The sequence below is a fragment of the Elephantulus edwardii genome, unplaced genomic scaffold (genome assembly GCF_000299155.1).
Source record: "Elephantulus edwardii isolate Elephantulus edwardi_28Jun2011 unplaced genomic scaffold, EleEdw1.0 scaffold00092, whole genome shotgun sequence".
NCBI classification, from domain to species: Eukaryota; Metazoa; Chordata; class Mammalia; order Macroscelidea; family Macroscelididae; genus Elephantulus; species Elephantulus edwardii.
In genome coordinates, this window is record NW_006399842.1 from 12,143,323 (window position 1) to 12,166,576 (window position 23,254).

Sequence of the window (23,254 nt, forward strand, 5' to 3'; positions counted from 1 at the left end):
TTGAGGAGAGGGTCAGAAGGGTTCCAGGCTGGGGTGTGGGGGTTGAGGAGAGGGTCAGAAGGGTTCTGGGCTGGGGGAGTTTGCAGAGAGGGTCAGAAGGGTTCCGGGCTGGGGGGTGGTTGAGGAGAGGGTCAGAAGGGTTCCGTGCTGGGGGAGTTTGAGAAGAGGGTCAGAAGGGTTCACTTTCTCTGGTCCCAAAGGTTGAGGCAGCTTCTGGGGAAACAGTGGGGCATATTAGTTCTAGGTCAACCAAGCATGAGTGCACTCCTTCCGGGCCCATGGCCCACAGCGTCAGGTGGAATTGCCGCCTGCTGACCAAAGTCCTGCTCACCTGCTGGCCTGCTGGGCCATCCCGGCCAGGGAGCCCGTCTGGTCCAGCGACGCCCTCAGGGCCCTGTCTCCCCACCACGCCCCGGGGTCCAGGCAGCCCCTGCAGGCCCTGGGGGGTGCAGAAGAAGCTGGTAAGGGCTTTTAGGAGGGGAGGGAGGCGGGTAGGGGAGGCCTCTTGCAGCCCACTCACCTGGGTTCCCCTCCTGCCTGGCGCCCCGGTCTTGCCTTGCTTTCCCTTTGGTCCCTGAAATGAAGAAGAATATGAGGGGCGCTGCCTGAAGGAGATGCAGCACCTAGGGCTCTGAGGGATGCTGAGAGATCGGGGCCCCGGGTGACGCCTGCTCCTGGACCTCAGCATCTGAGGGGGCCGCCAGATGTGTCACTACCTCTGCTGGAGGTCCAGATGTCCCCAGGAGCACCCCCCAGCCCAACTTCCTAGTCTGAGCCCAAGCCCACAGAAAGCCAGCCTGTCTGACTCTCAGGAACAGGTACAGGTGTTGGTGGTGCCCCCTCCACCCTTCAGGGCCCCACCACGAGTATCTCCGCTGTCTCCTGTCAGGCTCATGGTGGGTCATCCTTCCCTGTGGGGCTCTCTCTCTCCCTCCAGCCTGGCCTCTGACCTTGGACCCGTCTTTTCCCCTCCCCTTGTGAATAATCAGCCCTCTTACCTCCTCGCCTTTTGATCCTTTGGGTCCCGGCCGGCCCCGGGGTCCAGGATGCCCCTGAAAACCAAGGTGAGATGACACAAGGTGGCCCCAGGACTCTCTCCCGGGGAGGGTGGCCAGTCTCCGCCTGGAGGGGGAGGTTGGGGAGGGATGTGGGGATGCAGGTCGGGGTGGGGAGTGGCCCCAGAACCAGGGCAGTAGACACCAAGGTGGACTGCCTAGGCCCTACTATAGGGAGAACCCCTTTAAGCTTTAAAGGACTAGGTTCTTTAAGTCCCCCATCCACCACCCTCAGGGCAAGAGGGGTTAGGGTAGGAAGTACCACTCACGGGGCGGCCCTGCTGGCCTGGCCTTCCACGGATGCCTTGTACACCCTCTTGTCCCTGGAAGCCAAAGACAGATGGGTGAGGGGTCCCATCTTGGAGGGACTGGGTCAACTTCCAGTGTGGAGGATCAACTACCAATCCAGAGAAAGATCCCAAGAGAATCCTGCTCTTCCTAGCCAAGTGTCACTTTCCCTCACTGAGACTCAGCTTTCTCATCTGCAAAATGGGTGCAGTGAAGATGCCACCTTGCAGAATAAGCATAAATGAAGCAGAGAGGAGGGAATGAGCCTGCCAGAGGCCTGCCGTTCCATCAGTGTCTTGTCTTGTCTGCCAGGTGGGGAGACTGAGGCCCTCCAAGAGAACCAGGCTAAGAGGAAACCATCAGTAGGCACCAGGCACAGATTGTCTGAATGTCAGCCCCAAGCCCTCTTTCTGGGGGAGGACTTCTGTTTCCAGCCTGTGCACTGATGGCAGAAGGAGGACACGGCTCCAGCGGTAGAGCTGAGGTTGTAAAGCCAACAGGGGAAGAAGGTTCTGTCTTTCTCCCTCAAAGCTTCACGGCCTTTCAATTAACAGGGTGACTGACCCTCTACAGACTAGACCACCAGAGCTCCCTGCCTCCCTGTAAGGCCTGCCCTAATCCCAGGCTCGGGCCGGAACCACCTCTCTGTCACGCCCTGTTCTGCTGACACCTCGGAGCTGTGATACTTACTGGGTATCCAGGGTCCCCCGGTTCCCCGCGGTCTCCTCGATCACCCACGGGGCCCTGAATAACAAGGACAAGAGTGAAGCATGTCACCAGGAGCAGGGCTGGGTGGGCTCGGGCTTCCTCTGCTGTGGAGCTTGAAGCAGCTCTGGGTCCGGCTCGTTCTCCCAAGCCCACACAGTGTGTGGTTCTGGGTCCACCTGGGATCAGGTCCAGGGGATACAAGTTGGGGGTGGGGGGAGCACTTACCCGGTCTCCAGGGGGCCCAGGAGGCCCCTCGGCCTTGCCATCGTCACCCTGCTCCCCCTGTGGGCACAGAAGCAACGTTAGGACAAGCCTCCACTCCTGGGGCATGGCAGGAATTCCAGCCGCACTGATGCCCATGTGCCATCATCAGAGACGAGGTCCAGCCCCTTAGGGTCACAGAGGGGCAGGCCTGGAGACACTGTGCACGCCCCACCCGATACGAGCCTCTATCAGGTCACCCCCACTGCTGAGCCCTTTTCGGCTACAGGATGGAGGTGGGAGACTAATGAGTGATGTCCATGAGGATACATGAGTACCCCAGGAAATGACACAGGGACCCTGGTAGAATTTACTGGTTAGAGCACCCTAACGAATTAGATGATGTTGTTATTTATTATTATTATTCTCACTGTACAGATACAGTAAGGTGCGCCTGATTCAGGCTATGGTCTTTTCAGTCACTTGCTATGCATTCAAGAGTTGGACAATGACTGAAGATGACAGATGAATTGATGCCTTTGAGCTGTGGTGCTGGAGAAGAGTACTGAGCATCCCATGGATAGCAAAAAGAACAAACAGGTATGTCTTGGAGAAAGAGCAGCCAGAATGCTCCTTGAAGGCTAGGATGAAGCTTCATCTCATATACTGTGGACATGCTGCTGGGAGAGGTTATTCCCTGGAGAGGGACATCATGCTTGGGAAGGCCAGCAAAGGAGAGGAAGACCCTCAGCTAAGTGGGTCAACACGGTGACTGCGGCAATGGGCTTGAGTGTGTCAGAGACTGTGAGTCGGCACGGGATAGGACAGTGTTCAGATCGGCTGTTCAGGGTTGCCATGAACTGACGTGACTTGACAGCACCTAACAACAACAACAACGATATGACACTGAGGAACAGATGGGAGGGGCACAACTTGCTCTGCTCTGTCCAGTGCTCAGTATTGAACTTGGGTTTGCTACACATGGAAGCTGAGAATTCTCCCAGAGAACCAGAGGCTGAGCTGCTAAAATGACCATTGGTGACAACAGAACGACCAGGTGGTACATGGAAAGGGGACCGGCTGATGGCAGAGCAGAGCACAGAGCTGAGCTCCTGTCACCGCCACTGGACACCACACCAGCTAGGAGGAAGATGTAAGCAGAACTCCAAACGGCAGAATCTCAGGGCTCACCTTCCCTGGTGACCCACTCTAGGCTGGGGCTCAAACCTGGGCACCCTGAGCCTCCTTATCTGCTGAGATCGAGGGGGAGGCCTGAGAAAGGGGAGCACACCCCGGACTGGAGCATGTTCCCAGGCTGGAGCACATCCCGTGGTGAGTCAGGCTGCTGGCGGCTACAGGCCTTGGCCCTGGGCCTCTGTGGCTCCTGTGGGCAGATGCTGTAGGCGGGCGGGCCTGGGCCCAGAGCCTGGAACCATTTGTACCCAGAGGGGTGGCCCAGGGAGCGGGGATTCCCTCTCTGCCTGGTCAGGGCTGGCCGTCTAGGGCCCTTTGTTCTAGTCTTGTCCCAGCACTGGGTTCTGGTGTGGAGGGAGGAAGCTGGGCTCTGCGCTTAGCAGAACGGCCCACGTTTACCTAGAGTGCTCTATGTGACAGGACTTCCTAAGGTATGCTTCATATATTGTTTCACAAAGTGGTTACAGCAACATTAATCTCTGAGGACTGCTGTCCCCATTTTACAGATAATGAAACTGAGAGCCAGGGAAGTAAGGGCCAGTGTCAACACTGGAAACAAGGAATAACCTGGGCCAAAAGGCAGCAGTTAGCCAGCTCCTCTTGCTTGAGGCATTATGGCTGATCAGATGGCTCTTGTGTGAGGATGCAATATTTTTTTTTCTTTTAGCAACAGAAAGTTAGTGGAGTTTTGTCTTCCGCCTCACCCTCTACCCCTTTCCTCTTTCTAATCTCACCCCATCTCCTAATCTCACTGACCACTGGTCTTGCAGACACACGCTCCACTGGGGATTTTCAAGTTGAACGGGGCACTGGCTCATCTAGGGTCTGTTTCTGTCTGGGGAGCAGAGCTCAGAAACACACAGCCCAAGGTCTGTAAGCTACATCTGCCTCCTCTCATCACTGACCCTGGAGATTCAGTTTCCCCATTGTCATATGAGACACTGGTGCTTTGTGCCTGGAGAAAACTTAGGAAAGGAACTTTACATGTGGTCACTGCATTTCTCCCTGTTTCCAGCACCTTCTACCGTCTATCTGGCTACTCATTTGTGTTACTGTTTTCAAGCAGAGCATGCCTCTGTGGGAGCAGCGGCCAGGGCCCTGAGTCTGACACATACTTGAGGTCTTTCTTAGCCTCACACACCCACTTCACAGATGAAGCCATCAAGGTTCAGGGAATCCCAAGGAAACATCCAGGGCCCTGGTCCACTTGGAGCAGAGCTGGTGTTAGGATCTCGTTCTCAGCAGCCATGTGGATTGCTTCCGGGACTGCAGACAGCCCAGAGCGATTTAGGGGCTTCCTGGTTTCCCATCACTTCAGGAACTATGGAAACCCCTTCCATGGCAGCCAGGATGAACTGTGAGGGTTGAGGAGGGCCTCAGGGTCCCTTTCTCAGCTTCCTGTGGGTTCTGTCCTGCAGACTTCTCACTCTGATCAAAGCTCTACTCTTCTGCAAGCAGTAAGGAGAGGCCATCTGCACAGCACGCCAGGCCAGGATGATTCATGACAGCGGGATTTAGTTAGTGGCGAGCTGACACAGCAAAAGCAAGGAAGGCTGGGGAGACGGGGCAGGGGGCAGGGCCTGAAGGCAGGCATTCCAGCTGAATAACTGGAGGGAGGAGAGATGCTAACTAGGACTAAGAAGAGGCTTGGATTCTGGGGTCTCTCAGGCACTGCCAGGGCTGATGACCTACCTGACCCTCAAGTGTTCCCATCTGCACAATGGGTCAGTGCCTAATGATCAGTGAGCTTCCTCCAGCAATCTCTCTTCTCTCCTCAATCTGGAGCGATGGGGTCGGGATGGACATGCCTTCCCCTGTCGGTGGCTCCTCCTCTTCCTACTGCTCCTTCCCCATCCTGCACAGCGTTCTCTCCTTGCTCTTGTTGATCTCATTAACATGCAAGGCTTCAGGCCCCATGTGGTTGTGGTGATGACTCATACGATCCTACTCATTATATAGGAGCCCCTGATCAAAGGGTTAGGGGTTCAAGTACAAGCCTCGCAATCTGCTCCCTAAAAACTCAGCCACTGGAAAGCCATTGGGGGGGGTCATTGACACATGGGGCTGCACAAGTCAAAGTCAGCTGATGGTATCACGGTCATGTGACTGGTATCTATGCCCCCTGCCCAATGGGAAGGTCTACGAGGGCAGGAATTGTGTTTGGTTTTTGCCCACTAGGGCCACAAGAGACCACACTCATCGCATATGTGGATTCTTGGTCTAGCCTGTGGGCAGAGCAGGGCTGACACTGGCCTTGAAATTGCCTCCTTGGCAGTCACGGTGTGAGCCCGGTGAGAGCTTTAACTCCCCTGGAGCCGAGTATAGCCACGGATATAGGGGAAAGGCTGCTTCCCAAGACCAACACCCACCTTTAAACCTTTTGGTCCAGCAGGTCCAAGGGGTCCCACAATGCCTTTGTGTCCCTGTAGAAAACAAGATGGTGACAGGTGAGTGAATTAGTTTGAGGACTCAAGAGGGCCGAAGGCAGGGAAGCTTGGAGATGAAGACATGAGGCTGTGAGGCTGGCCCCAGCTCTGCCCCCAGCTGCTGTGTGTCTCTGAGCAGGCCCTGTGCCTCTCTGAGTCCTGGTCTCCCAGGCATGCACGTGGAGTTGGCTCAGGCGTCCCACTAGGGGATGTACCAGCTTAGACGGTGAGTCTCTGTCTGCCTCATCTTGACACAGAGCTGGGACCACTTTACACGAGGGCCAGGCAACAACCTCCTCTGGGCAGGGCCGATGCCTGTCCTGTGGACTTCTCACACTGTGGCCAGAGCTGCAGGCGTAGGTTTCTCTTTTGGGCTCCTGGGAACTTAATCTCTCCACAACCCCAGTGCTTTAAGCTCCCTGAGTCTCACCTTCCCATTGAGGTAACCACCATGCCTCTCTGAGCCCTGTTCTCTCCCAGACATCTAAGTGACTCTGGTGCAGTCACCTCAAATGGGCCGAGGCTCCTCCTTCCATAGATACGGCTTGTGAGGCACCATGGAAAGGAATGCCCAGTGAGGACGGGGATGTCTGCTCCCTTATTAGCTCCCCCACCTGTCCCGCCAGTGGTCTACTCCCCATCTATGGGCCCAGGTGCTCTCCAGGTGGGCATCACTGCCATCTTCAGTGGCCCCAGCCCTGACCCTCAGCTGAGAGGTGGTGGGGCAGAGGCCTGAAGGGTAGTTCCCGAGGCAGGGGGAGGGGAGATTTCCTTAAAACAGCATCATCTTACGTCATAACCAGCCAGTCCTGGTTCTCCTTGGGGCCCCATCCGTCCAGGAGCACCCTATGAGAAAAGGAGACCCTCATTGACCCTCTCACCCGTAGGCACCAGACCACTCTTCCCAGAACCAAGGCCTTTCCTCCCTGGGGCCTCCTCCACACCACCCTTTTTAAATCCCAGCCCTTGGTCATGAGTGCTGATTGCTAAATGTTCAGGAATGTTATAAGCAGCTATAAAACAGAGCTATTAATGAAAATTAGATTACATGAACTTAGAATTAAATAACATTAAACACAAGGGAACTCTGGTTGCCGAGTGGTAAGAAACCCCGAAGGCATGTGGTTCGAACCCATCAGCTATTCCACAGGAGAAAGATGGGCAATCTCCTCCCGTGGGATTAAGAGCCTCTGAAAACTCGCCGAAGTGTCCTGACTCAATGGTACACAACAAGAACATACTAAAAACAAAAGGAGCTCTGGTAGCCTGGGTGCAAGGAATTGCACTGCCAAGCCCAAAGTACGCAGTTTGAATCCACCAGGTGCTCCGTGGGAGAAAGATGGCCAGTCTCCTCCTGTGTGGATCACACCCTCTAACAGCCTGCTGGATAGTCAGCTATGGGTCAGTTCTATCTCAATGGCACAAACAACAACAAAACCAAAGGTGACACAGACTCTGACTCAACGTCCCCAACTGCTTTAATACACTGGCCTAAGCTCCCGAGGGCATTTGCATCTGGAGTCTGTGTTGTGGAAACGCCGTGGAATGAGCGCTTCCCAGCACCTCTGCCAAGTCAGGGCTCAGCATCACCATGAGGCAGCCTGGAATCAGCCAGACTGAGCATTTGCACCCCAGGAATCTGCAAAGCACATGCCAGAGCGGTGGCTCACAGCACACTAACTACTGCCCAGAGGTGCTGCACCATCTCCTCACCCCCATGGTCCCCTGTGAATCTTCGGGCCTCTGCAGCTGTCAGGGGATTGTCCCCTTCGGGGCTGTAACATCAGCATTGACCTGGGGCCCCGCATAGTCACCCACTGGTCTGCAGAGCTCCACTCACAAGTCCTCAACAGATCATTCGATAGCACTCATGAGTGGAACGGGGAGGCCCGAGTCCCTCCTCCCCATCCCAACAGCAGGACCTGTTCAGTTGGGTCTGTCAAGGGCTTCAGGGGACCCACAATAAACCAAAACCCAACTCCACAGCTATTGAATCTATTTTGACTCATACTGTTTTAGGTGCCTACGACTTGACTAGGGCTCACAGCGACCGCCACGCTCCACCACGCAGTCTCCACAGGCTCAAGCCCACTGGTGCAGCCACAGTGTGAATTCATCCCAGCGGGAGTCTTCTCCCTTCGCTGACCCCCTACTTTCTCCAGCAGGACAGCGCAGAACTGCCCTACAGTTCCCAAGCTATCCCCACGGGAGCAGACTGCCACACCTGCTCCCACGGGACTCATGGGAACAGCCAATTTCTCAGCAGCTGAGCCCTTACACACTGCGCCACCAGGGCTCCTTCCCGAGGGCACCCACAGAGCCCCACAAATCACAAGAAATAAGAAACACACTTATCCAGGAAGGGAGCTGCAGCTTTCCGCAGGTTCCCAGAGGGACCATGGCCCACAGAGGCAGCTGCATGTGGACACCAGGCCAGAGAGAACCCACACCTCTGACATTCTGGCTCCGCTTTCTGCCCTCAACACCTCCTGCCCCATAATGGACCTCTCACTCCCATGCCAGCTAGAGGGTCCTCACCGTTGGTCCCAGACTTCCCCGGGACCCTTTAGGGCCGGAGGTACCAGGGGTTCCGGGGTCTCCAGGGGTGCCCATCTCACCCAGCTGTCCTTGGTAGCCCTTGGCACCCTGTAGCAGGAGAGACAAGGGGTCATGGAGCCCCAGCAGGAGCAAGGGATGGGGGGGGGAGGTGGGGCACGGGGTGGACAGGGCGGGGGGGGGCTACCTTGGCTCCCGTCCGGCCCTTCTCTCCTTGCCTGCCTGGTTTTCCTTCAGGACCCTGAAGGGAGGGGAAGGAAAAGAGCGTGAGACAGGGGAGAAGTGAGAGAGGTTAGGGCGCCCTTCCTGCAGCCAGCCTGGATCAAAGCTAACTCTGCCACTCATTACCAGTGGCACCTGGCACATGTGACCTCACTTCCTCGGGCGTCAGTGTCCTCATCCATGAGATGGGCACAGCAGCAGTACTGGCTTTCATGTAGCTGGAAGGTTCAACTTCAATACAGCAACATTCTAATCAAAGCAACACTGTCCAGTGTCTCCTTTGCCACTACTGTCATGATTGCGATTTGGGAGCTGGGGCTGTCCTAATGGAAAGTTCTCCAAGCTGAGCTCCTGTGGGCTAAGCTCTATTTACTCCTACTGACTCGATGGGTTAAGCCCACTGAAGCCCTTCTTCCACCGATGGAGAAGGTTTACGTGCCAAGGTAGATGCAGCTAACTTGCTCAGGGTCACGATGGGACATGGGTCACCTGGGAGCAGGCTGATTTTAGGTCCGGGGAGAGGGATGCCCTTTCACCTCTGACCCAGCAGCAGAATCCCGAGGCAGGTAGAGATTTTCTATTTCATCCCAACCTCTGCATAGTTCCTGCTGCCCTGTTCTGATAGGCCCCCCAACCCAGGATTGTGTCCGGAGGGACTACTCATGGGGCGGGCCATTGTGTTGGAAAGTTAGTGACCCCTCCGTTTTCCCACTGGGTGGGTGGGGTGGGCTGGGGGCACCTGGGTTATTCCCTCCAACAGTTCTCCTTGCTTTCCTCATCCAGCAGGGAAGGAGAGCCTTTGTGGTGCAGAGGGTAAGCACTCAACCAACAGAAAGGTCCCAAGTACGAATCTGCCAGCCACTCTGAGGACAAAGGCGTGGCAGTATACTTGTGTGAAGATTAAACCCTGGAAAGCACTGTGGGGCAGTTTATAAAGTCACTATCAGTCAGAACTGACTCAAAGCCAAAGGGTTCTTTTCACTGGGCACCCTCAAACTGATTAGTTCATCTTACCCTGGAGGTGAGCGGGCTTTGTCATCATGTCAGGGATGCTTAGCAAATGAGAAAGAGGGAAGAGAGGGAGGGAGGTAAAGGGAGAGGGCGAGGGAGAGAGAGAGTGTGTGTGTGTGTGTGTGTGTGTGTGTGTGTGTGTGCATGTGTGAGCAAGTGCAGGTGCCTGTGTGAGTATGCATGGTGAGTGTGCATGTACGCATGCGTGTGTATCTGTGAGGAAATGTGAGTGCATGCGTGTGGGCATTGGTGTACAGTGTAAATGTGCGTGGGGAGTGTGTATGCGTGTGCAGGGGTGAGTGAGAGAGACAGAGGGAGGGCTGTGGAAGAAGAGGAGGCATAGGAAGAGAAAAGGGAAGGTGCTGGATTTGAGCTGGGATAGCAACAATGGGTTCACACGTGGCAGAGACAGTGAGGACAGTGAATGTTTCCACCTATTCATAGGGCCACTATGATTTAGATCAAGGGCAGAGAGTAACTTTTCTGGCCTCGAAGGTACTTTCTGACAGCCCCTGGAGGACTTATAGCTGAGAGGGAACTGAGAAAAACCTCTCTGTTCATGGGAAAGATTAAAGAGGGGTTTGTTCCAGTCCTTCCAGCTGAATTAAGAGGTTTATGCTGTAGAATAAGAGGTGAAGGTTCAATTTTGGAATGGGAGTAGTGCATTAAGAGGAGGCCCAGACTACTTGTGATGGACTAGCAAGGAGAGGCAGTCCTAAGAGGAGCGAGGAAACTCCTGGCCACGTGGGCTTCCCTTCCTGCGGACCCCTGCAGCTGCCCCGAGGCAGGGGCAGCCACACACTCTGGACTGGCCAGTGATGAAAATTACTGGGACTGAGGACAGCGGCTTTGATTCAGCACAAGCAAGAAAGTCTGTTGGAAAAATACAACAATGAAGGATGTATTAGAAAGGAGGGCTCTGTTCCAAAGGGACCAAGTAGGAGGGAGCTGGTCCTGGAGGACCCAGGCACAGCCTGTCCTGCATTTGGTCCCTGGTCTCTCATGTGACCCTAGACAGATCCCTCCCCTTCTCTGGGTTTCAGCTTCTCACGTCTGCCCAGAATGTCCCAGAACTAGTCCTTGATGATCCAATACGACACCCACTATGGAGTACTTGAAATGTGCCTACCGTGGTGGAGAACTGGATTTGTTCATTTAAAATTGAAAACAGATACTCAATTCATCAGAAAAATCTTCAAGTATGCTCAGAATAACTTGTACAAATGAATTTGCTGTTTTCAAATGTATTTAAAAATCCCCACACAGATAAAATATTTTCAATGAAAATTTAGTATCGGAATTAATATCAAAGACTTAGTAAAAAAAAACAAACCAAAAACACAACCAAACAAACCAAAAACCCAAACCACTTTAAAATATTTCAGTGAATTTTAAAATATTTACTGCATATTGATATTTTGGATATGTTTTGTTGTTATTAAGTGTCGTCGAGTCGTAGGCGACTCATAGCAACCCTATGAATGAAAGACCTGAACACTTTTAAAACTTTCATAGTTTCTCCAGGTTCACAGAGTTTCCAGAGGAAAGCTTTTTCAGAAGTGAATGCCACTCCTGCTTCTAAGCTTGTTTTAATCGGGGAGCTCCACCAAACACCGTCCATCATTGGTGACCATTATTGTATTTAACACTTCAGTGTCACAGTGTTCAGCATCACAGCAACCACAAGTTACCTCTGTACAGCAAGTGGACAGACCAGCGCTATAAGACCTAGAAGAATGTTTGATCGAAAACAAAAACAGTCCTGAGGGCCACAGATTAAAGTCACCCACCTTTGGCTTGGTAACATCACTTTCTGTCCACTAGGCCAACTGAGCTCTCTCTATGTTGTTGTTGTTAAGTGCCATGGAATTAAGTATGTTGTTAAAGTAATTCCATCTGTTTCTTTTTACTTTTTAAAAACATAGCTACTAGGAAATTATAAGTGACCCATATTCCATTTCTCTTTTAATATTTTATTTTACCATGATAAAAATATGCTTAACCCAACATACACCATCTCAACAATTTCTACATGTATAATTCAGTGAGACTGGATATGTTCTTCTTCAAATTGTATGACCATTCTGTCTATCCTTTTCCAAACGATCTGCCACCATTAACATAACCTCAGCATACCCTAAGGAAAAAGCCCTCCTTCCTGCACACTATCACCCCCAGGAACCACTGATAATCTTGGTTTTCTATATATTTGTTTATTTCACGAGCATTAGATCATGCAGTGTTTTCCCTTGTGGGACTGACTGCTTTTGTTCAGTATGACGCTTCCTAGGCTCTTCCCGTCACGGCTCCACCAGGACCTCAATTCTTGCCATACTCAATTTCTACTGAAAAGTTTCAGACTAGACCACCTTAAGGTCTGTTGCTTCTCCAAAATAAAATATTGATGTTCATGACCTTGAACCATGAGCAAGACACTGCTGTGCCCATATACTGCTTATCCCATTCTCACAACATGCTGCATTGAAAAACAAGGAACTCACGCAATATTATTTAAAATGGGTAACCCTGGAGGACATTATGCTGAGTGAAATATCTTAGTCACAAAAAGACAAATACTGCATAGTGCCACTTTTGTAGAATGGGACTGACATCAGGGTTGGGGTAAGACTGAGAAAAACTGGATAAATTATGTATACTGCATTGAAACAGATGAGAGAGAGAACAGTTTAAAAGCGATATATGATAGGGTATTATGGTTATCACAGGAGTCCAGAATTAAGGTTGCATAGTGGAGTGTACTGGGGGAGGGGGCGGTTGTATATCCATGAAGGAATTTTTTCCTTTACTTTTCAAAGAGAGGAGCGAACTGGTGGGGAGGGGTGGGCAGGGAGAAAAGTGCAACAATGAATGAATGGAAATCCAAAATTTCTGTAAATGTTCATTAAAATTAATAAAATAAAATTTAAAGGTAGCTCTGGTGGCCTAGTGGCAAGACACTGTACTGCAACCCCAGAAGTACACGGTTCAAATCCACCAGATGCTCTGCTGGAGAAGGAGGGGGCAATCTCCTCCTGTACCAGTCAGATCTGATTTGACGGTACATGTAAAAATAATACAATAAAACTGAAAAAAAAAAATTTAAAAGAAATACCAAAAAAACCCACCACAAAACATTGTTGGGAGGAAGGGATTATAATCTCATTAAGTGATTCAGGGATATAGAGGTGTTGTCTTGGGGTCACCCAGCCCTTTAGAAAGGAGCCACAGATCCTTAGATTCGGACCTGTGCCCCAGGCTGGCCTGGTTTGGCAATAACGATGCCATGGTAGAGGGGCCGGTGAAATCGGATGGTGGATTGAAATGATTGTGATGATGAATCCCTACTGAGAAGGAGAAATGAGTCATCACTGAAGCACTCGGTGGACGGCCAAGGAGACGGGGCTCCCCCAGGGCGGGCGGTGCTTGTTCTCCAGCTGAGACGTTCCCCACGGTGGGAAAGCCTGAGGAAGGAAGAACTGGAGCTCCAGCCGGCTGAGGTCCTGGGGCAGAAATCAGGACTTTGGCTGGGCCCCTATCCATGTACACGCATTTTTGGAAAGGCTCTGCTGGCTCTTGGAACTCTATTTTTAAGTACTCCACTGTTTCCAGGACAGAGTGGGAGACGCTTGACCTGCAGCCTTGATGCCGAAGACACAAGAGAGGTTGGCCCTCAGCTCCTCCATGAGGCCAGCACATATTCAGACTGACCCTCTGGAACTTTTCCGTTCCTGACTTGTGAGAATTGGAGGTGACAGCACAATACAGACTTTAACATTGCTATCACTGCACTGTCACCACTGGACCACTGCCACAGGCTCTACCACCACTAACTACCTCAGCCACCACCACCATTACCACCATCACCGTCACCACCGCCCTACCACCGTCACCGTCACCAACAGCACCAGCCACTGCCACCACTGTCATCACCACCATCTCCACTGCCACTACACCATCATCAATACTGCTATTACCGCCAACGACCACCACTACAGCCAGCACGACCATCGCCACAACCCACCACCACAACTCCATCAACGTCAAACCACCTGCACCATCCCCGCCTGCCTCCACCGTCATCACTCTCAGCACCACCACCATCGCTGCCTCCACTGGCTTCATTTAGACAGCCTGTTCTATTGCTGGTGCATTTTATACTTTCCATCCCAAAGTGTCATCATTTACTCTTTATAAACGATAAAACCAAGGCTCAGAGATGGACAGGGATTCACTGGAAGTCACACAGAGTGTGTGTCTGATCCAAGAACCAGGGTGCAACTTTCAGACTCTGGGTCCCAGGCTATTTCTGGTCTATTCCATGGTCATGACTGTAAACAAACAAACAAACAAAACCCACCAAAGCAGTGTCCCCAAAACTTTGGAATTCAGAAAGATCTTAGAGCACATTCCCTTCAAATCCTTTATCATATGACAGGAGAGGGAGGTCCAGAGAGGGCAAGAGGTGAGCAAAAGGGCAAACAGCAAGTTACTGATGGAGCATCAGGCCAGAGGCCCTCTTGCTGAAGCCCCAGCGCCTCTCCCCTCGGCTGCCGCAAGCCCAGGGGAAGTCTCACTAGTCCTCTGCTGAGCTCACTCGGCTGCAGCTGTTTAAGAGGGATTAGCGCTTTGATTCTATTTTAGGAAACAAATATGATTTTCCCACAGTCACTGTTTGTTGCCGGCTAAATTTGGACCCTCCTCGGCTAGTCATTTCAACACTCCTGGAGGCAAGAGAAGTCTTAGAGAGAGCAAGCCTAAGAGAACTGGGGCTGCTGTGCCCAGGGAAAAGCCTCATTCTCTCCATTCGGAGAGGAAGAGTCAAATTCACAACCCAGGGAAAATGTGCTGGCAGCAGAGCCTGGAGAGCTCACGGCCTCATTTGCTAAACATGGAGCATCAGGTGTGGCCTGCACATCTGGGCGGCTTATCTGCATGGCTGCCCAATCCGCTGGCCCACGCAGTCCAGATGAACGGGCCCAGCACTGGGAAAGCACTACTTCCAGTCCACACATGGCTGCTCAACTGGGCAAACCTACACGGCTGCCCGGCCACTAAGCCAAGGCCCAAGTCAACAGTCTAACACTGGAATAGCTCTAAAATCAGGCCTTTGCCTACCTCCCAGTCTCCTCTCAGCTTCCCAACCAGCCATGGGTACTTAACCTCACAAGAGTAGAAAACCAGGCAGGTCTGAGTTCGAATCCAGCTCTGCCATTTTTTAACCATGCTAGTTTGAGCAAGCTCCTTGACCTCTCTGATTTCTGAGTCATCAGACACTAGCTGTCAGTATAACACAGAGAACAGGCTGGTGTGTACTGGGCATGAGCTAGGCCCACATGGCACAGTCCCAATCCTTCCCTAGAAGTTCCTTCAACCCTCAGGACCAGGGATTCACCACTTCAACCTCAGGGGCCTGGTTCCTGGAAGATGCTCGTGAGTGTTTGTGGACTAAGTGAGTCAGTGCATGGCTGAACAAGCCTGACTAAGGAGAGTGCCGTTTGTTCTGAAGGCACCAAGGAGTCACGGAGAGCTAACATCAGAGGACCCTGATCGGATCGATACTCTGAGAAACTCCTCAGTGGAAAAAGAGATCAGTTTGGTGGCCGCTGCCATAACATCCCTCCCAGGTTGCCTGAAACAGCAAAAGGATTCTTAAGTAGGAGTTCCAACAATGAACACATGCATGCACACTCACCCGGATGCCAGTGATGCCTGGGGGGCCTGGGGGCCCATCCTCACCCTTCAGCCCTTCTTGGCCTTTCTCGCCACGCTCACCATCAGGCCCTGGGTCACCCCTGTCCCCCTAGGTGGGGAGGGCATGAGAAGGAAGAAAAGGGAGAGCTGATTAGTAACCAAGTCCATGAAATAATTGCCAGAGGGGTCAACTCGGTTCAGCTGGCACAGCACGCTGTCCCAGCCGTGGTGGCTTCCAGCTGTGCTCACTGGTCAAGGAGGGAGTGCACAGAGAGGAGACAGGCCCCTGGCACAGTCGTCCCATGGAGTCTCGGGAGGGGCTCCACTCTGGGAGGCAAGGGCTGTATCTCCCCAATTTAGAGACCTTGAGAGTATAAAAAAAATTTGGAAAAAAAATAAAGGAAAAACAATTTTAACTAATTCTTGCACATAGAACTAACTCTTCTTATTTTCTGAGTTATATTTCCAATCCTAGATTATGCAAAAATATGTTATGATTGTAAGAACTGTAATAGTGCAAATTAACCATGATTTAATCTTGATGTGTCACTATGAACAGCGAAGCAACTCTTGTAAGTTGATGAGGCTAGTTAGCAGCAAATGATGTTTTAAAGGCATAACCCAGCTGGAAGGCACGCCCAGCTTTACTTTTTAAAAATGTCTTCTTCAATCTCAAACACGGTCTCCCACGGCTGTCTGCTTGGCAGGGCGACTCCATTCACTGGGTGGAGGACTTGTCCTCTGTTGAATGGGTAACAATTAACGCTTACACAGCACTGACTACATCAAGTCTCTGTCCGAGGGGCTTGTCACACATAAATTACCAAACCATCAGAGAAACCTGAACTAAGCACACTTTTTGCTCCATTTTAGAGATGGGGAAGCCAAGGCTGAGAGCCAAATGCCCATTATCTCGTCTGAGTTTGCTGACCACAGCCAACAGGAGGCAGTGGCCCTTCGTAATGCCTAATCTTCACTGGGACTTTATCACACATCAGACACTGTAGTAAACAAATCATTTCTTATGAGCCTCACAGTAGCCCTTTGATCTGGATCTCAAAAACACTTCCCACTTCCCCACAGCTATTGAACCGAGTGGTGACACTATAACCCATTCCTGACAGACACTGAAACTCTCAACGGAGCCTAGACTTGCTGGAGCCATTGAAGCTGGGTGCATCCCTGGAACTATTACCCTGAAATAATCTTTACTTCCTCAACCAAAACTCTCCCATGTAGTCTTTGACCCAAGAAACAACTTATCTTAATTAGCCACATGCATCTGCTTCGAGCATTGAACTCCATGAATTATCCATGTGAGATCAAATTGACAACAGCAGCCTAAAGGTTAGATGAGCTTAGAGGTGGAATGATCTGGAAAAAGACAGCAAGAACCACAGCAAAACTTGAAGAACTAACAGATGGCTAGGAACTGCCCCTGCAGGAATGGTTGAGACGGTACTTTTCTGAGTGGGTCTACTTTCATCAAAATTAGATAGATGATAGATAGATAGATAGATAGATAGATAGATAGATAGATAGATAGATAGATAGATATAGATAGATAGATAGATATAAAAATGGATGCCTCTGCAGTTAACACTCTGAAAACCTGCTGGAAGGTCAGCTATGAGCCAGTTCTGTCTCCACAGCAGAAAGTGTGTGAATGTGTATATTTGTATATACATATATATACACACACATGCACAAATACATCCATACACATATTCATATATATATTCAAATTCGCCAATGACTCTGAGGGTAAAAGACAGGCAAACTCCTCCCATGTGATTTATAGTCTTGGAAATCTGCTAGAGGATCAGCTCTGAGTCAGTTCCAACTCAGCAGCAATGAGTTAGAATCTTTACTTAAAAACATTTGAGCCTGACAAGTGGGGAGCCCACTTTCCAGTAAGCAGGGATGTCACCAGCATCTTGGGAATTCAGGCTTGGAGCACCTAGGTTTATTTCCGTGGACGCACCTCGCAGGCTTTTTACAGTGGTCCGTGACACCAACCACAGAGGTGTATCTCTGAGCATGCTTAGTCTCGTCACTGGCATCTTCAAATGCTGCTGGAGTAGGGAACAGTGGGGACAGCCTGGGCTCTGCCAGAACAGGCCATGTCCCTTGGCATCTTAGCAGGATGCAGCAAAGGCTGTGATCACAGAGAGGCAGGCTGCGTCCAGCTGGACTTACAGACTGGCATGTCCTGTGTGGCCAGTCTACAGGTGGCTCAGCTGTACTGTTAATGCAGCCCATGGGAGATGGCATGATGTCATAGGATCAAGGAAGAGTGGGCAAGGGAGCAGGCTTGGAAAAGCGGAGTGCACCTTGGCCAGTTTCGTTTCTCAGTGGAACACTTTACAAGGGATGCTGATAAGCTGGGGCGCATCCAGAACAGAAAGCAGGGTGTTGGGGGTATGGAGTCTGGGCTGGAGCTGGCCAGAAGGAGAGCACAGCTCAGAAGACCAGGCCTGTGGACACCATGGGGTAAGCTGGGCTGTGGGTCAGGGCTGGCTATCTAGTTCAGTCAGAGACTATTTTCCATGGCTTCATCCAGAGAGGACATAGATGGAGCAGGAAACTCTGAGCTGAGGCATGGGCCAGGGCAGAGCAGACCTGGGCACCAGGAAGGAGCTGGCCAGGCTGCTGTTTCTGAAGTCACTTCTCATTTAGATGCTCAGATTCCAAGCACAGCCTGGCACCGAGACAGGGAGTTGGTCCACATGACCTTTCCACTGCTTCCATTTCTGGCGTATTGTCCTCCACACCTGTTCTAATCCTCAGAGGCAGGCAGCCTGCTCTGGTGCTGGGTGAGTTTTCTGCAAAGACCCTGGCTCTGCAATTACCTAGGCCCCACAGCCTGGGTCTCTGGGGTATCTCGGAGACTCTGTCGACGCCTGTCAACACTCTGACAAATTGCTTAGGTCAAACCTCTCCATTTATAGATGTGCAGACTGAGGTTCAGATGGAACTGGAGATGGAGTGAGTGAGTGGCAGAGCATAGATGAGAATCCTGGGCTTCCACCTCCTCCCAGTCACCAGCATAAACATTTAAGTGCTTAAATGCTAACTAAAAGGTTAGAGGTTCAAACCCAGCCAAGTATCACGTGGGAAGAAAGGCCTGGAAATCTGCTTCGTAAGGTCACAAACCTGGAAACCCTGTGGAACAGTTCTGCTCTGTGCTTACGAGGCTGCTATGAGTTGGGATTGGTCTGACAGCACACAGCAACTGCTCAGGGGACAGTATCTCTCCCAGCCAGGCCACACTAACTCAATTCAAACCTTGCTAAAGCACTCAACAGCTTTGTGACTGTGGGGCAAGCATTTTATAAAATAAAGATCAAAGGGTTTCCCTGAGGATTAAGAGATAATCCACATAAATTAGTAAGCACATGATACATTTTAGATAAAAGCTATTTTCAAAGCATATGTTGGGTACTTTCGTGTCTTCGTTGCAATATAATGCAGTCTGACACATCTTGTGACACCAAATACAGGAACAGGAGAATCTTGCATAGTGTTTTCTCAGTCAACGAATGGGTTGGGAGCCTTCCTTCCCTTCTTGCATGAGAGAACATGCAGTATAGTGTCTATGTATTGCCTCCTGTCAATTGGCTGTCAGGAGGCTCAAAGGAGACATGGGACATAAAAGCACGATATTCATTATGTAAATGCATTGAAAGGGGGTTATCACTGAAGGGTGATTCCTGGAAAAACACTGTAAGAAAATAGTCTCTGCTAGGGCTCATTTGGGGAGCTCTGGTGGTGTAGCTTGTAGGGCGTTGTACTCTAATTCTGCAAACCCACCAGGAGATCCACAGGAGAAAGATGGGCAATCTCCTCCCATGCAACTTACAGCCACAGAAACCTGCTAGAGGGTCAGCTATGAGTCGGTCCGACTTGATGGCAATGAGCTTGAGTTTGTTTGGGCTTTTTTTAAGCTTGAGGTTTTTTGAGGGTTCATCTGAGGACCAGGGAAGATGCTATACAAATTAGTGACAACTTCAGTTGAAGGACTGAGATATAATTGGCTTTGGAGGCAGGGAAAAGTGGAAGAGAAGTGATGCAAGGTCGTGTGAGGGTGGAAGATGCCCCATCCTGCCTCAGACAGGGCTCCAAGGAAAAGTGGTGTGAGGAGACTGCCAAACTGGGCCTCAGTTTCCTTGTCTGTCGTGGGGGTACAATTTTTAAGTGTGTGGCTGCTAATTGAAAGGTTGGCAGTTTGAACACACCAGCTACTGCATGGAAGATAAGACCTAGCAATGTGTCCTGTAGAGATTACAGCCTCACACACCCTATGGGGTCATGCTCCAGGGCCCCTATAAGTTAGAACTGAATCAGCTGCACAAGACCAATACCTCACAGAATTTCTCCTCAAAAGAATTTTGCATCTCAGGCAGGATGCAGAAGCACTGAGCAAAGACTGTGGAGGGACTGCCAAAACCACCAGGCATCCCCAGGCAGGGCCAGTCCCAGGATGCAACAGGGGCAGGGGTGAGAGAGGACACGGGCTAACAGACAGGGGGCACTCTTGACCTTGTGAGAACAAACAGTGAGGTTTGCCAGGGAGCCAGCCTGGGAGATGGGGAAGCTGCAGGCTAGAGACTCCTTGCTGGGACCTGAGAACTGTGGGGACAGTGCTGGGGTAAAGGTCCACTAGGAGGCTTAGATCTCAGATGGCTGTTGGACTAGCCAGTGACATCTAAGGAGGCCTGCTACTCTGCGATGATGCAATTTGAGTCATTCACTTAGTTTAGATGCAGGAATCAAGATCTTTTTTGAAGTCTTGAGATAAGTTAGTGGGTGACAGAGGGCAGGGAGCCAGAGCATGGCCTGAGACCCTGGACCCCTAGCTGATCCACAGTGTAAGAGACCAAGCCTGGGGAATGCATCCCTAGTGGGTCAGGACTGGACTGGAGATGAAGATCTGGGACAGGCTTGGACTAGGGAGGCTGATAACTGCCCACCCAGCTGAGGTTCAGGTGAGGCCAGCGGTTCTTAATGCCTGACAGACAGGAAGTAGTAACAGGGCCAAATGAGGCCCATAAGCTTCAGTGTCAACTAGGTGTGAAACTTACATCCTCTACTCTTACCCATTCATTGTCTGTGTCCCAGGATGCAGCAGGGGCAGGGGTGAGAGATGGCCGAGGGAACAACAGGGGGCGCTCTGGAGGGTAAGAAACTGCACTGCAATCCCAAAGTCACATGGTTTGAACCCACCAGCTGCCCTGCAGGAGAAGGATGGGCAGTCTCTTCCTGTGATATTTACTGTCTCTGAAAACCCACTGGAGGGTCGGCGATGGGTTGGTTCTGACTTGATGACACACAACAACAGCAGCTCTGACCACAGGATCTCCGGTGATTTAGTGGTAAGGAGTTGTGCTGTTAACCAAAAAGCACACGGTTTAAGTCCACCAGCTGCTCTGTGGGAGAAAGACCGGCGATTTTCTCCTCTTCAGTTACTGCCTCTGACAATCCTCTGGAGGGTCATGTACAAGTCCAACTCGGAGTCGGAGTCTATCACAACTCAACAATACGTAACAATAACAACAACTCTTACCATAGATTATGATTGAATGCACCTCTGCAAACCTCCAGGCCATCGTCTCTTCAGCTTTATAATGGGTCCAGCAGAATAGGCCATATTTATGAAGCCAGTTAGCCCCAGATTTGGGTTCTGGATGTGATAATTACTAGCTGTGTGTTCTTGGGCAAGTCACTCTCTGAGTCTCAGCTTCTTCATCTAAAGACAGATCTTACCCTTCGTAGTATTGATTAAGGTGGGGCTATACAGGGCGTGTGACTGTTGTTATGTGTCGTTGAATTGACTGCTACTCATAGTGACCCTCTGCACAACAGCTCTGAACCCTGCCCTATCCTGAGCCAATCTCACTGTCTCCGACACACCTACCCCAGTTACTGTGTCACATGGTGGTTAACAGTTGCCTGATCTAGAAGATGTGTGGAAGAGAATGCAGACAAGGCAGAGTGTGACAATGTTCAAGGGTCACCCTTCATCAGCAGAAAGAAGTTGGAGTTCCAAGGAGAAAAGCAGTTGGGCAGGAGGTGTCCCCTAGCCATGTAGGCAGGACAGGAGGCCTGGCTTTGCGCAGGGCTAACCCTCACCCACTCTTCAGTGGGAGACAAGGGTGTGGTCTCAACAACCTTGGGGAACATGGCTCCATGAAGAAAGGTGGGTCTTGGATGGGAGAGTAGTGGGGTAGGGATGGAGGGCAGCCTTGCCCCAGAGGGACACTCACCTTTAGCCCGTCAGGTCCTATGGGGCCACTGTCACCCTCCAGGCCTGGATCTCCCTAGAAAGAGTTTTGAGTGAAGATGAGGGACATTCCTGGGAAGAGCACCCATCTTTCTAACTATGACTAAGGCTGTGAAGGTTTAGGGTCTTTTTATGTCACTAAAATAACTGAAGTTCAGCGAGGTTAAGTCCCTCCCTGTCTTCCTCCCCTGAGCCAAGCCCCTGATAAGATAGCCCCAGTGGGGTTTTCAGGGAGAATTTACTTCAACTCACCCGTTGCCCAATGAGGCCCTGCTCACCAGGGATGCCCAAGGGTCCAAGGTCACCCTAGTAGAAACCAAACACAGGTCCATCAGGGGTAGGTAAAGTCATTTCCAGCTGTCACCATCTTTTCACCCCATTGTCACCCCATTTTCAATAGTGCTGACTTGACGTCGGAAGAGGGTGAGCTAGGGAAGATCCTGCTTCTCAACAATCAAAGATCAACTAGAGACCAGACTGTAGGCCTTGTTCTGAGTGAGTCCTGACCGTACGCAGGGTAGGAGGATCATCAGGATGCCCACCTCCATCATCACCACCACCCTGTGGTTTCCGCCTGCCCATCGTTACCCCTCTGCTCCCCCACCCCACCTTGGATCCTCATACACGTTTTACTAGGTACCTCTCTATTTCTACAATAGTGACTTCTCATTCACTGCTGGTGGATGAGATAGGAGCTCTCATCCACTGCTGGCAGGACTGTAAAAAGGTACAACCACTCCGGAAGGCAGTTTGGTGTTTCTTCAAAAGGATGAACATAGAAATTCCATATGACCCAGAAATTCCACTGCTTGGAATATACCCTTAGAAATTTAGAACTGAGACACAAACAGAGATTTGTGCCCCAATGTTCATAGCAATGCTATTCATCATCTCAAGAACATGGAAACAGCCCAGATGTTCAACCACAATCGAATGAATTGAGAAATTTTGGTACATTCACATGACGGAATACTACACAGCACACAGTAGCAATGATTTCTAAAATTACTACGGAACTTGGGAGGGACTGGAGAGCATTACGATAAGTAAACTAACTCAGGCCCGTAAGGAAAAATACTGTCTAAGACCACTTCTATCTGTTTTATATGCAGGTGGTTTTCTGTATTGTGTTTAAGCAAAGGATTTTGGGACTAAGCCAAGTTGGACTGTCTCAAAGAGGCTGAGTCCCCTTTTGTGGATGGCAGGAAGAGTCAGGTACAGAAGAGGGGTGACCTGCTTCAGGTCCCTCAGATCCTGCCTCAATGTCCCTGGGCGGCCAGCATCGCTCATTGGCTCTGGGACCGGAAAAGGGAACAGGGTGCTCTTCCAAAAGTAGACCTGGGGGGGGAGGGTCTCCCCAGAGCCCAGGTATCAACGGACGCCTGTTTTCAGGGACGTAATGAGGGACATTGGCACAGAAATGCAGATGGTATCGCTGGAGAACGGGAGGTACGGCCGCCCAGCATGGAGGCAGGGGCAGGTGCCAGAGAAAACATCACCAGCAGAGGTGGGTGTGGGGCCCTGGGCACTGGCTGTGGTCACGGCTGGGTCCGGCCCCCCTACCAGGAGCACAGAGAACCCATTATCCTGGGCCCGAGAAAGGCCCCTTCTTTTCCTTT

The 23,254-nt window shown here is 51.2% G+C and overlaps 1 protein-coding gene across 1 annotated transcript in view; it reads right to left on the reverse strand.

Annotated features, from left to right (window-relative positions):
* Positions 1-23,254, reverse strand: part of COL27A1 (collagen, type XXVII, alpha 1) — a 166,288-nt gene that overhangs the window by 13,977 nt on the left and 129,057 nt on the right. Inside the window, exons 36-48 of the mRNA XM_006890718.1 lie at positions 21,888-21,941; positions 21,619-21,672; positions 15,354-15,461; positions 8,616-8,669; positions 8,411-8,518; positions 6,665-6,718; positions 5,816-5,869; positions 2,277-2,333; positions 2,034-2,087; positions 1,325-1,378; positions 999-1,052; positions 521-574; positions 332-439 (exon numbers count right to left, since the gene is read on the reverse strand). Of these exons, the coding sequence (XP_006890780.1) occupies positions 332-439; positions 521-574; positions 999-1,052; positions 1,325-1,378; positions 2,034-2,087; positions 2,277-2,333; positions 5,816-5,869; positions 6,665-6,718; positions 8,411-8,518; positions 8,616-8,669; positions 15,354-15,461; positions 21,619-21,672; positions 21,888-21,941 (867 nt within the window). The remainder of the gene's footprint in view (positions 1-331; positions 440-520; positions 575-998; positions 1,053-1,324; positions 1,379-2,033; positions 2,088-2,276; positions 2,334-5,815; positions 5,870-6,664; positions 6,719-8,410; positions 8,519-8,615; positions 8,670-15,353; positions 15,462-21,618; positions 21,673-21,887; positions 21,942-23,254) is intronic.